We start from the raw sequence: 12,679 nt of genomic DNA on the forward strand, positions 1-12,679 counted from the left end.
TCTCATTTTTATATCGGTTGTGTATTTTTCCAGTCTAAAGCAATTTCGGGTCAAAGACACTGACTTGTGTGGGAGAAATAGAAAATGAAAATGTGAATTATTCAGTTATTCAGTAATCTGTTGACTCCCACAGTGCTGGAAAATACAAGTATAGCTTTGTGAAGGTGTGTGAAAATGACAAAGAGGTTAATAAATTATAAATAACGCATTTTTATGCAGATTTTTAGATGGGTAATAGCTGGTGTATGGACCAGTTATTATATTACGGACCAGGTATTATAACAGACAAATGAGCAAATGCCAAAATTAGATAATTACAAATTGTTCCTTCCTTTGAAGAAAAATACATTATTGAGGTACATACTGTAGTTTACATTATATGTTCCTGAAAAATATCCAGCTTTCATGCTTTGTGGCAACATTACTCCTGTTTTTACTATTAGAGAAGATTCTATTTTTCATCCATCTCATTTCTATCATAGCTTTAATCACTGAGGGGGTGTTCATTTGAGTACCCTTCTCCGTGTGGTCCTGGGTAATGAGATTGTTTATTCCACCGTTCCTACATTGAATAGACTTAATAAAAATGTTTGAATGCCCGCATGTTCCTAAGCTTTTGATTTATTCTGAAATATAAAAGAAAACAGTTCTCTGCTTTCACATCAGTGTTTTGTTGCAATAATCACCATAATATGATACACGTAATGAATGGTAAACTGCATTTGCAATGGGATGTTTTTTTAAATTGTGACCTTAAATTATCTAAACTACGGTTGTTACCCTCTGACGTATTGTCCCTGATTGCTACACATGTACTTTCTTTGCTTTGAGAAGCAGCTCAGCTTTTCACACTTGTCACAGCTTCGTCTTCTGGCTCATGTGGGACACAAGCGTTCATTTTCACAAATTATTTTAATTGCAGTGGTTGCAGACTCAGTGTTCACACTCCATAATCAAATCTTTAAACAACACAAATCACAATTTATATTTTACATTTATATGATGATATTTAGGAGTTAAAATAAGGTAGTGTTACATTTTATATATAGTTCAGTTACCAGTACATCTCAGGTTTAACCTACTGAACATCAGTGAATAAGCTCACATTAACAGCCACTGAAAAGCAATGATATATAGAATAAATTAAACTGTATGGACTCAGTCATTCCTGTAGTTACAGTATACACCAGTCTGTGGATAGTGTAAGCACACAATGAATTTACATTTACTTAGTACTGCACTGTCATTAACTTTATTTGAGCAAGAAAAAAGTAACATTAACTATGGAATTAAATTACTAAGTTCAGAAATATTATGTTATAGGTCATGGTACATGGGCGTCTATTAAAGTGAAGCCATTGTAGCTATAACTCAGCCATTATACATTATAAAATCAATTTAAATTAGGTAATAGTCATACACCCAGACATTGCAGCAATTTGACACTGAATTAAAAATGTCCAATCTTAAGTCAAATCATGCTTTTTATGAATCATAAAACTCATGGAAGTGCTAAAGAGCCTCATTTGGTCTTGCCTGTAACTCGGCTATTACACAGCACAGTCTATTCATATTTTACAGACCTAATCCTCATATGGTGTTGAATTGGTGTAAGTATATTACAACCATGTTGAATCATTCAATAAAAGGCCTGAATTCAGAGTTCTAACTACTGGCAAATGTCATCAGCTATTATCACTTTTTACAATAATGTCAGTAGGACGTTACTACATGTACACTGTTGTGTGTTATTATAACAGAAGCATTAGCATATATTATATTTCATATTCAAATGCTGCAGCAGGTCAGTGGAGTCCACTTCAACTGCTTTATGTTATAATAAATCATTTTGTTCGTATGTCTCCTGTGAAAACTATAAAACTGCTTTAAATGAATAAATGAGAGATATACACTGTAGCCAAAATGAATACTTTATACTTCATAAATACTTTATATTTGAACTTCACCAGAGTTCAGAGACAAACTGATTCTGATTTGTACCTTATTTATTTTTGTGACTTTAGTTGTCGGTTCACTACAGATTTCTATAGAATATAACTGGATACTGGATGAAGGACCTTCATTATGAGGACATTAACAGTAAGCACTTCTTCTATAATATAATATAATATAACAGAATATAATATAACATAATATAATATAATATAATACAATATAATATAACTTAATATAATATAATATAATATAATATAATATAATATAATATAATATAATATAATATAATATAATATAATATAATATAATATAACATAATATAATTTAATATAATATAATATAATTTAATATAATTTAACTTAATATAATTTAATATAATATAATATAAATATAATATAATAATATAATAGAATATAATTTTAAATCATTTAATATAATATAATAATAATATAATATAATTTACTATAAATAATATACTATAATATCATAATTTAATAATATAATTTATACTAAAATATAATATATATAATATAATTTATATATCTAATATAATAAATTAATATATTTAATATAATATAATATAATATAATATAATAATTTATAGTATATTAATATCCTATACTTAATTAATCTAATTTATATATATAACTATATATCTACTATACAATCCTCTAATATAATATAATATAATTACTCTATCTCTCTATCCTAATATACTTTCATCTCTCTACTATACTCTCCTTTCTACGATAACTTGTTTTGAACTGGTCGTTCCCCTTTAACACGCGCAGCTGATGACGCCCCCTGCTGCTCAACAAACAACGTAACACGGAAGTGTGCAGTTCAGCTCGTAGCGTCAGACGGAGCGACTTTCTGAGCAAATGTTGACACTGTAGCAGGTAAGTAATGCTCCAAAAGCCTTTAAATGCAGTGTGAAACCGCATTTGTCAATTCTCCTAGCGGAATACAAGGCTTGCTGCGAAACAAATATATATATAATAATGTTTTATGGGTTAACATGGAGACTGCAGCAGTTGGTTTCACTTTCTAACTAAGATAAACGATGTGGAGGCGTAACGTTAGTTAAACTTGAGGAAAACCACGCAGTAAAAACAAGAAACAGCGTTTCAGCCACTGTCTTTCTGAAAGTGTTAAAAACATAACATGTCGTTAGGTGTTTGCTGCTAAAACATTGTAGGTGTTATAAAGGCCGAGCTTCCTGTGAGGCACTTGGCAGTTTCAGTGTACAGTAGGCCACAGTCTGTGTCACTGGTCAGACTCCCCCAGGTACAGCTAAAACCTACAGGTAAACTGTACTTAAACAAATCCCTAACTTGTTAAACTAAATTCAAATCTAAATGTTGTTGTTTTGCTTATAATGTGATTTACAAAATGTACAGTTTTCATAAATATTAACCTAACCCTAACCCTAACCCCATGTTTTGTGCGTGAAAACGCTGACATATGTAGGCTACGAGAACCCGGGACATTCCTGAAGAAACCAGAAACCTGAGGCATGAAAATAACCTAGTTTAACCTGGGGAAGAGATATTTGCCGCATGAACAGCTGTGTCATCAGCACAAACTGTGTAGTGGTTAGCATAAGTCAGTAAAGTAAGCCATACCATCACTTCAGACAGCTATAACCTGAAATGTGTCCAGTCTTTGGTGGTACACAAATGATGCTAAGGAATCAAGACACAAGTGGACACAATATCAACAATCTCCATATTATTACAGTAATAAATATACAGATGTGATTAGTCAGATTTCTCTTGATGGATCAGAGGACCCCATGCCAATCCTTTAAAATCTAATGATATTGCATTACATGAATATTCAATTATTTCAATCAACTATGATTCAAATGATACGTCTCAAATGGCAATTACCTTGTTGAAACTCTGTACTCAACTATAAAGTATGTAAGAATATATTTATTCATATATTTATCAGTGTCAATAAAACCAAGTTGATATTTACAGTAGATTGCTCCAGTAGACCAATATTCCAAAACTGAAAGATGTCCAGTTTACATTGATGTGAAACAGATAAAAACTGCAACTTTTCCACAAGCTGCAACAAGCAAATGTTTGAGAAAGTGGCATCTTGTACATCTGTACAAGCCACTCTCTGTGTTTCACATTAAGATTTAAACTGAGAGTCGGGGCATGTTTGAACCTGACCTTACATTGTGTGTATTTTTCAGGATGCCAGTTGGAAGCCTGGAGGAGAGGACGGTAGAGGTGCTGGCACTGCCTGAAGCAGTGGATGAGGAGCTGCTGGCTCTCTACTTTGAGAATAAGCGCTCTGGAGGAGGCCCCCTGCTCTCTGTGGAGAAGAGAGCAGACCGTGCCATACTGGTGTTTGAAGATGCTGCTGGCAAGTGGAGACATATGTGTATATATATACATACATATATATATATATATATATATATATATATATATAACCTGTAAACATAGGTCATATATTTGCAACAGAAAATTAACACAGTTTCATTGGTGATATTAGCATAGTGTGCACTTGTTACAGGCTGGATATTTCTAATATCTTATTTATACATAACCACAGCCTATATACCAATGCACTGAAAAAATGCAACAGACGAGTAAGTATGTGCAGTACCACAGCTTTACTGTTCCTTCTGTTGCTGATGCTTTTCTACCTTATTTGTTGCAATCTTTAGTTGTAGGATTAGTGCCCACAGTTTTTCTCTGTTGTATTTTGACATTGATAGTTTCTCATTAATTTCTTTATATTTCATATTTTTAAGTATGTGTTGACAGCTTATGACAAATTCATTGTTGAAGGCTGAGAGTTTTGTTGTGCTTTCATAATGACAATGAACATCTTGAATCTTGTGTTCTTGAATTTCTTTTCTGGAAACTCAGCTATTTATCCCCTGATTTATCCTCTGATTTATTTAAGCTTATGCAAGTTCAGCTTAGCAGCTAAGGGAAAAGTTACATGCTGCAAATACTGCCTAACTGGTTTTATTTATTATAGCATTTATTTTTATTTTATTTTATTATTGACAGTTGCAGCCAAAGTGCTGTCTAAAGGGCATCATGTTCTGCATAACATTGAGCTGAGTGTGAGAAAAGCTGCCACAAAGGACCAATACAGACTACTGCTGAGGGGAGTCAAACCCAGTACCATACTTGATATGGTAGAGCTCTACGTGGAGAATATGATGGGATTGGACGCAGCAGACTACAACCTGTATCCCTCACCGGGAGGAGATTTTATCCTCATTCATCTCAACCAACCCCTCTCAAAAGGTCTTAGAAATGTGCATGTTGTCTTTTTCTTCTTTTCAAAGGTTGTGCTGGTTGTCAGGATATTTCTTATTTCTTTGTTCTACAGATTTCCAAAACCTTAGTGCTAAGATCTCTAGCAAAACACTTGACGGGGCCGAGGTAACACTTGAACAGATTGAGCAAACTGACTCTATCTTAGTGGAGAACCTGCACCCTGGCACCACTCCAGATATGCTCACTTTATACTTTGAGAGCAATCGAGGTGGGAGTCAGATGGTGCAGGAGGTCATCATGTTGTCAGAGGACACAGCAAAGGTTTCCTTTGTCAGCTATGAATGTAAGTTTTTTTTTTTTCACCATACAGCCTTTGAAACTCTATTGTTTTGCTGTTACAGTTTTCCTAAACAACAAAGCCTGTATTTATTTCAACAGCATTGGACACTATCCTGAATGGCCAACACAACCTGGGCAGTGCTGAACTAGTGGTGAAGCCATACTTTGACTTTCTTCAACCACCTAAAGAAAGCACAACATCACTGAACTCTGGAGGCGAAAGCCAAGATATGACTGAGACAAACTCTGAGGATGTGATTGACAGTCAGATGCAGACCAGTCCTCCTGCAGTAGTCGATAACAGCCATTGTTCCTCCCAGACAGCCCCAGAGCCCCTCGCTGTCTATGAAGAGGTAAAAGAGGCAGAAGAGGAGGTTATGGAACTTCAAACAGCGGATGAAGATACAATTTCAAGCCATATTGCTGTTACTGACCCAGTAAAAATAGCCTTGTTTCAACTTGGCCCTGTCATGAAGAATATTGAAAAGGCTCACCCAAATTTTACAGTTCAAATCAAAGATGATGGTGTACACATTGAAGGAACGGACAGACAAAAGCTGGAGCATATAAAGCACACAATCTCAGACTTTCTTGGTAATTTGGCTGAGACTCACTTCACCCTTGAGCCAGTGAAGGCTGAATTCTTTGCAAGAAAAGACGTAAAAGAGCGGTTACTGCAAACCATTAATCAAGCTGGGTCACCCACTATGTACTCTGTATCAGACTCTAAAGTTGTGGTAACATCACTCTCCCAGAATTCAGCTAACCAGGCCTGTAACCTTTTAAAGTCCCACATGTGTAACATCAGCATACCGGTAGATGTAGAATATGAAGGCATCTTATATTGCAGAGAGTGGTCTGAGTTTGTGCAGGGTCTGGGCTTTGCCTCTGTAAAGGTGTCAGAACGAGGAGGGAATATTGATGTGGTGACTCTGAAAGGAATGGAGAATGAGAAGCAGACTGCAATCCTGCAGTTTCTCTCTACACCAATTGACAGAGAGACAGTTATCTCAATGGAACCAGGCATGCTGAAATACATCCAAACACATTGTCATCAGCTGCTGGCTGACATGGACCAAGTAACTATTTTCCCACTTGAAGCAGAGGATGTCTGTGGGTTAAAGGTCTGTTACTATCACATTCTTCTGTTGTGTGATGCATTTGTAAATGTTTCAGAAACCAGTCTCATCAGATTTTCCCATATTTGTAAATGTACCTGGCAGATCCATGGCTACGCTGTAGCTTGCCAAATGGCTGAGGAGGTCTTGCAAGGCGTGGTCAACTCTATTTGCACCAGAACCATCACAGTAAATGCTCCAGGCGTTGCCCGCTTTTTAGAAGAGACAGAGTGCAAGAGCATCCTGAATGAGATGGAGTCCAAGTTTCAGGTCTACATCACCACGAAACACATGCCCTGGAAACCCCTGCCGCACCAGGTAGCACAATGTTCGAACAAAGCAGACATGCTGTTGTTAGTGTTCTCTTGTGTTTTTGAAGCTCTGATATGCAGCTGATACTCTCTCTACGCTTTCATGTGCTGAATATTTTTATAACACTTTTTTTTTTAATGCTTGGTTAGTTGTCAGCTTCAGCTCATCTGTCCAACAATTTCCTAAATATAATAGAGGGACCTTTTCACCCTTTCCAGGTGAAAAGGAGAGAGAAAGACATACATATAGATTAAAGAACAATGTAGTACAGTATTGTTTTCTCTCACAGTATCTGAATCTGAATCACTGACTGAACATGTGGCGAGGAGGAAGTCCCTTAGGCTTTAATAACAAAACAAAACAGCAGCACTTTGCAGTTCACCAAAGATTTTCGTCAGATAGCTTTGGCAAAAGTTAAGTTTCCTTACAAAAAATGTCATTTATTTAATCAATTTTCACAAAACGTGAACAATTTTACCATTGTGACTCATTATTTTTCTTGTTCAGTGGGAGAAATCTTTCTCTCTGCTGGGCTTTAACGAGTGCATCAAAGTCAGGTTGAATGTCTGAGGTGGATATGCAAAGCACAGCTGACAGATAATCTTCAGTGAGAGGGGATCTATACCTGGATTTGTTAAACTTTATCTTGCCTATGTTTTAAGTCTGACATTTTTTCCCCGTTAGATTTGGTCAACTGTCCACTGTGACACTTGCCAGTCTATCCCATTTCAGCCCCAGCGTGTCCATGCATGCATTTACCACTGTAAACACATCGCTCCCTGTCGTCGCCCCTTTCATAAAACGCAGGGCTGCCAGCTCCTCTGTAATTTTGAAGTCCATTATCCTACGAACAAATACTAGTAAATGGGCGGTGTCACAGACATCACATCTCATGTCCATAGCCATCGAGAAAAAGTCAAAACTTCTGCCACTTCAGGTTGCAGCTGAAGCTCTAGATTTCCAGTAATGTCCTTAAACCTTCTCGTCACGGTTCCCCTGGACAGCGGGGCTTGCTCAAATGCTTCTTTTTTGAAGCATTTGAACCTTGCTGTTGTTAGCTTAGCTTGCAAAGCTTCTGATGTTCGCGCCCTTTCAGCATGTGTCAGGTTTTTGTATTTCTTATAATCCTTCAACACGGTAATCTGCTCTCCTCAAACTAAACGCGTGGCCTTACCTCTGACTTCAGTAAATAAATACTTAATAGTCCATGTTTTGTAGAAAACCCTGCATTCAGCATCTACCTTTCTTTTTTTTAAGAATGCGCAGCATTGACTTACGTAATGCGTCGCGTGTACATGAATTAAAAAGAAAACTACTTCAAAATTAAAGCAGCACATCTGAAAATGTGAAAATCACGCGGGCCGGTCAAAGTCAGCCAATGGGCCGTACAATGTCCAGCGGTGGTATAAACTATTGTCTAAGTCTTTTGTTAATGGTCTGAAAAAATGGTTTTGGAATACTGGAATTTGTCGCCCTTTGATTACACAAGAAATGTTTATTGCATTTGAAATATTATATTATTTATTATATTATATTATATTATAGAATTACAACACTACACTTTTTTTCTATTCCAGGACATTTTTGAAAGTGCACGTAAGTTAATGTCCGGCAAAAACTTCCAGAAAGTATCCATGGATAGTTCTTCCCTCTCGGATTCAATACTAAATAATCATAATGAACGCCCAAACACAGGTAATATCTGTCTCTTCAATAACATTTAATCTTTTTGTGCATTTTTGAACACCTTTCACAGCATGTACTTCTTTGTAGGACTGTTAGCTGAGGCTAAGAAAATTGTCTCAGCCATTGACAAAGGATTCGATGTGGGTGCCTCTGGTTCAGACCAACTTGACGAGATGGACCTGTACACAGAAGAGGTGTCCACCACCCTTGTGCACCAGGATTCTGATGCGACTTCTGTTGATGCTTCTCAGCTCTCGACTGAAGGTAACACCGGGAGTGGGTTGCTTCGGAATGATGGAGCCCGGGACCTTTCTGGCAGTCTGGAAGAGGAGGCCCAACTGTCTTTAGCCATACAGTATTCAATGGAGTCTAGCAACTGGTCCCTGGACGACGAGGAGGAACAGCTGAGAAAAGCTCTGGAGCTGTCTAGAAAAATGGTGCAAGCAACTGACAAGAGCCCCCAGGGGGACAAACTGGAGATGGGCATAGACGTTTCCTTACAGGATGCCATCAAAGCAGCCAACACCATCCAGTTAGTTGTGTTTGCAGGTTATAGCTGTGATCTGATTAGAGTGGACATAGCCTTTGGGAAGAAGGTCACTCAGCGACAAGTTGAGGAGAAACTCGAGCACAGGAGCGTGAAGAACATGTCAGAATACCACAGGAAGTGTTTGGAGATGATCAAGAGGAAGCATGCAGTCGAGATTCAAGTTCAGGGCACCATAATCACTGTCTCTGGATTCAAGGATTTCGTGACTGGAGGAGTGTGGGATGTGAAGCTCCTCCTGGATAAAATCACCAATTCTATATCTGATCAAGAAATTCTGACAACTGTCAAATGGTTGCACCATGATCCAGTCTCCTCAGAAGCAGTTCCTTATTCAGCCGATGCCACGGTATTCATTGAGAACGCTTGGAGGATGAAGCTGGACAAGGTTGATATCCTGCTAGACAATCAGCCCCACATCATCAGCTTTGAAAAGATGCAAGAATATAACATCGCTTCTAGGAAGTCTGTGAAAATCTCCAGAAAGCTGCTTGAATTAGGGGATTTGTCTGAGGACATACCAGGTAAAGGTGCTCTAGTGCATTATTAATAATCATGATTGTGCATCAGTCCAAAACTGAGAAAATATGTTTTAAAAAATTGCAGACTAATCAAATGGAACTGAATTCAGTTTCTTGTCTGCAAGGTAAAGCTATAGTATATAACTTTCAAAAAATAAATTTTCTTTAGTAGATATAAGCTTCGAAATGTGGCTTGGTGCTGTCAGAACAACTGTCACACAAACTCTCACAGAAAAGCACAAGCAATGAAACAGGAATATTGTATTTTGCTCTAAAGGTTTTTGAACAAGTCTCCCCCTTCTAACCAATCAGAGGTCAGAGATTTAACTTGCCAACCGAGACGCATACATCTTTTGTCACCAACAATTTTCACATCTGTAAATTGTCTTCCTCATAATGTCAAAATAAACTTAAAGCCTCTTAGTAGCATTAGCCCGCTTTCCGTAAGGCAATGGTTACTAGAGTTTACACAGTGATACTACAGTGTCCTGTCTAGTATATGGATAATTTATACTTCAAAAAGCAGTATGCTTTACTGGCAGATTTCATATTTTTGACCTGTTTGTTCTTTATATTCATCTTTGCATTTGGTCAGTTTTGAGCCACCGTATCTGTGTTGATATATCAGTAGAATCAAATCTCAAAACTAAACCCTCAAATGAAATGATAAAAACGAAAAACATTTGTTAACAGATGAGGAAATCTCTCTGCTGTCAAACCTGCCCGAAGCAACCAGAGTGGATGAGGAATCTGACGAATTTCAGACTGTGGTGAAGAATTTCTATGAGACCATCCAAGAATACCACAACAAGATCAGAATCATACAGGTGAAAAAATAACCTGTATATTATGCAGCAGACGATTTGGTGGCTCTGTGATAACATTAGGTTTTTCTGCAGGTGGAGAAGCTCATGAATCGACTGTTGTACAATCAGTACAAGTTGAAGAAGGCGAGCATACTGCAGCGTGCAACATACCCAGAAGTTGAACGGACACTGTATCACGGCACAAATGAGGCAAGCGTCAAAGAGATCTGCATTCATGGGTTCAACAGGAGCTTCTGTGGAAAGAACGGTACGTTTTTCAGTACCACTGTTACTGCTCTGTGACTTTGTGTGTATGATCTTGTGTATCGCTCTGTGACATCATGGTTTCTCCACACAGCCACCGTCTATGGTCAGGGGGTGTATTTTGCCGTCAACTCCGCGTTGTCTGTCCAGGATCAGTATTCACCCCCAAACACCGATGGACACAAGTTTGTTTTCGTATCGAAGGTCCTGACGGGAGACTTCACTAAAGGCTGCCACTCGATGAAGACGGCCCCGCTGAAGGAGACCGGTGAGATTCCCCTCAGATACGACAGCGTGACAGACAACATTACAAAGCCTTCAATGTTTGTCATCTTCAATGATACGCAAGCTTTTCCAGAATATCTCATTACATGCCAGAAAATCCACCGCTGAGAAAACATATTAGTCATTAGATAATATTAAATAGAAGATTTGGATTATGGACTGTTTCAATGTTTGTGCCTTGATTAAAAAGACTAATGTGTTATAGTGTACAGTTTTTTTCTGTTTTTGTCGTACATTGCTGCATGTTTCATCAGTTGCTCTGTTAGTCTAAGGGAAATGTACAACTGAATCCAAAACCTGAAACACTTTAGCATAAGAAAACTCAATAATGATTTTTAAAAATAACCATAAGTGACCTGCTGCTTAAAGTTTCTGATTTTGCATAGTAATTGTATTAATGTGAATTTATAGTATGTGACAGTTTTGATCTTTAATTCTTTGTCTTGTCTACAATGTTGGGTGTGCAGAAAAGTAATTGTAACTAGATAAAGCATTAATGCTGTAATGCTGAATTGATTCCTGAAGAACTGCTGAAAGTTAATAAAACTTCTAAAACACTGCTGAAATTAGCTGAAGAGAAATAGGAATAATTTTAACAGAGCTAAACATAAGAAACTGAAGCAGGTTAGCAAAGAGATGCTAACATAAGTGTCTGACGCTGATTTATAAACAGCCTCGATCACGTGACCTGACACAGTCGATCCCATAGAGACTGATCACCCAGGTGAAAACTGATTTAGAGCCTTTACAAACAAACAATATACAAACATAACCTAATGGTTTTTTACAGAAGAGGACTGGATAAGCCAGGCAGAAGAGGAAACATCTGAAGACTAGCTAACACATTTTATGTGGAGAAGTGTGTTTGTTTTGTTATATTGCTGTAATAAGGGTTCCTTAGTGTCCAACCCCTTATAATATATATATATATATATAACTCTTGCCTTTCATCAGTTTAGTAGCAAATTCTTCTTAAAAGATTATTTTTATTATTACTGCTGCAGCTCCATTTTGGTCCGGTAATGCCACCAATACAGGTGAAGCGAACCTTTGCGATCAGTTGGCTCATTAAGTTTCAAGAACAGGTGGTTCTGACTAAATTCAAACTAGTTCTTGGTCACAGTGCTGGTTCTTTCACGTCAACTCTAATTCTACACAGCACACTGACAGTAACACCACCACAACTGTTAGTCACTTCAGCCCGAATAAAAGCCAACCTGACAATTTTAAAAATGACTCTTTAGCAAACTAAATTGACTCATATTTGCACCAAGATGGTACTAGGTAGCCCGACCTCAGTAAAATCTACACATAAGCCCACGTGCTGTTGGCAGATTGGAACTGACGTCATCTAATTAGTGACGTGAGCTGGCGGAGCGGCGTATGACTGCAGTTCGGTGGTACCGTAGTTTGTATCGGATGTGATTTGTGCGTGAATGATGAGTACGTGTTCTGGTTGTATCTCCCTGTAATTGTTTTATGTTGATACAGTTATGTGTGATGACATGCCCTCCCTATGCGAGTTACTTTCATGCAGGTTAATTGACACCTCCCGATTTGCTTTGGTGTAACTTAAATCTCTAAAAAC

General features: G+C 37.5%; 1 protein-coding gene across 1 annotated transcript; it reads left to right on the forward strand.

Annotated features, from left to right (window-relative positions):
- The first annotated feature begins 2,737 nt into the window (after positions 1–2,737).
- parp10 (poly(ADP-ribose) polymerase family member 10) lies at positions 2,738–11,651 on the forward strand. Its single transcript, XM_026348712.1, has 11 exons — positions 2,738–2,855; positions 4,166–4,338; positions 4,998–5,240; positions 5,326–5,556; positions 5,652–6,676; positions 6,776–6,988; positions 8,560–8,677; positions 8,756–9,739; positions 10,430–10,563; positions 10,636–10,810; positions 10,901–11,651. Exons 2-11 carry the CDS (start codon positions 4,167–4,169, stop codon positions 11,197–11,199), a joined length of 3,594 nt encoding a protein of 1,197 aa, XP_026204497.1. The 5' UTR covers positions 2,738–2,855; position 4,166; the 3' UTR covers positions 11,200–11,651.
- The last annotated feature ends 1,028 nt before the right edge of the window (positions 11,652–12,679 follow it).

The sequence above is a fragment of the Anabas testudineus genome, chromosome 11 (genome assembly GCF_900324465.2).
Source record: "Anabas testudineus chromosome 11, fAnaTes1.2, whole genome shotgun sequence".
Lineage (NCBI taxonomy): Eukaryota > Metazoa > Chordata > Actinopteri > Anabantiformes > Anabantidae > Anabas > Anabas testudineus.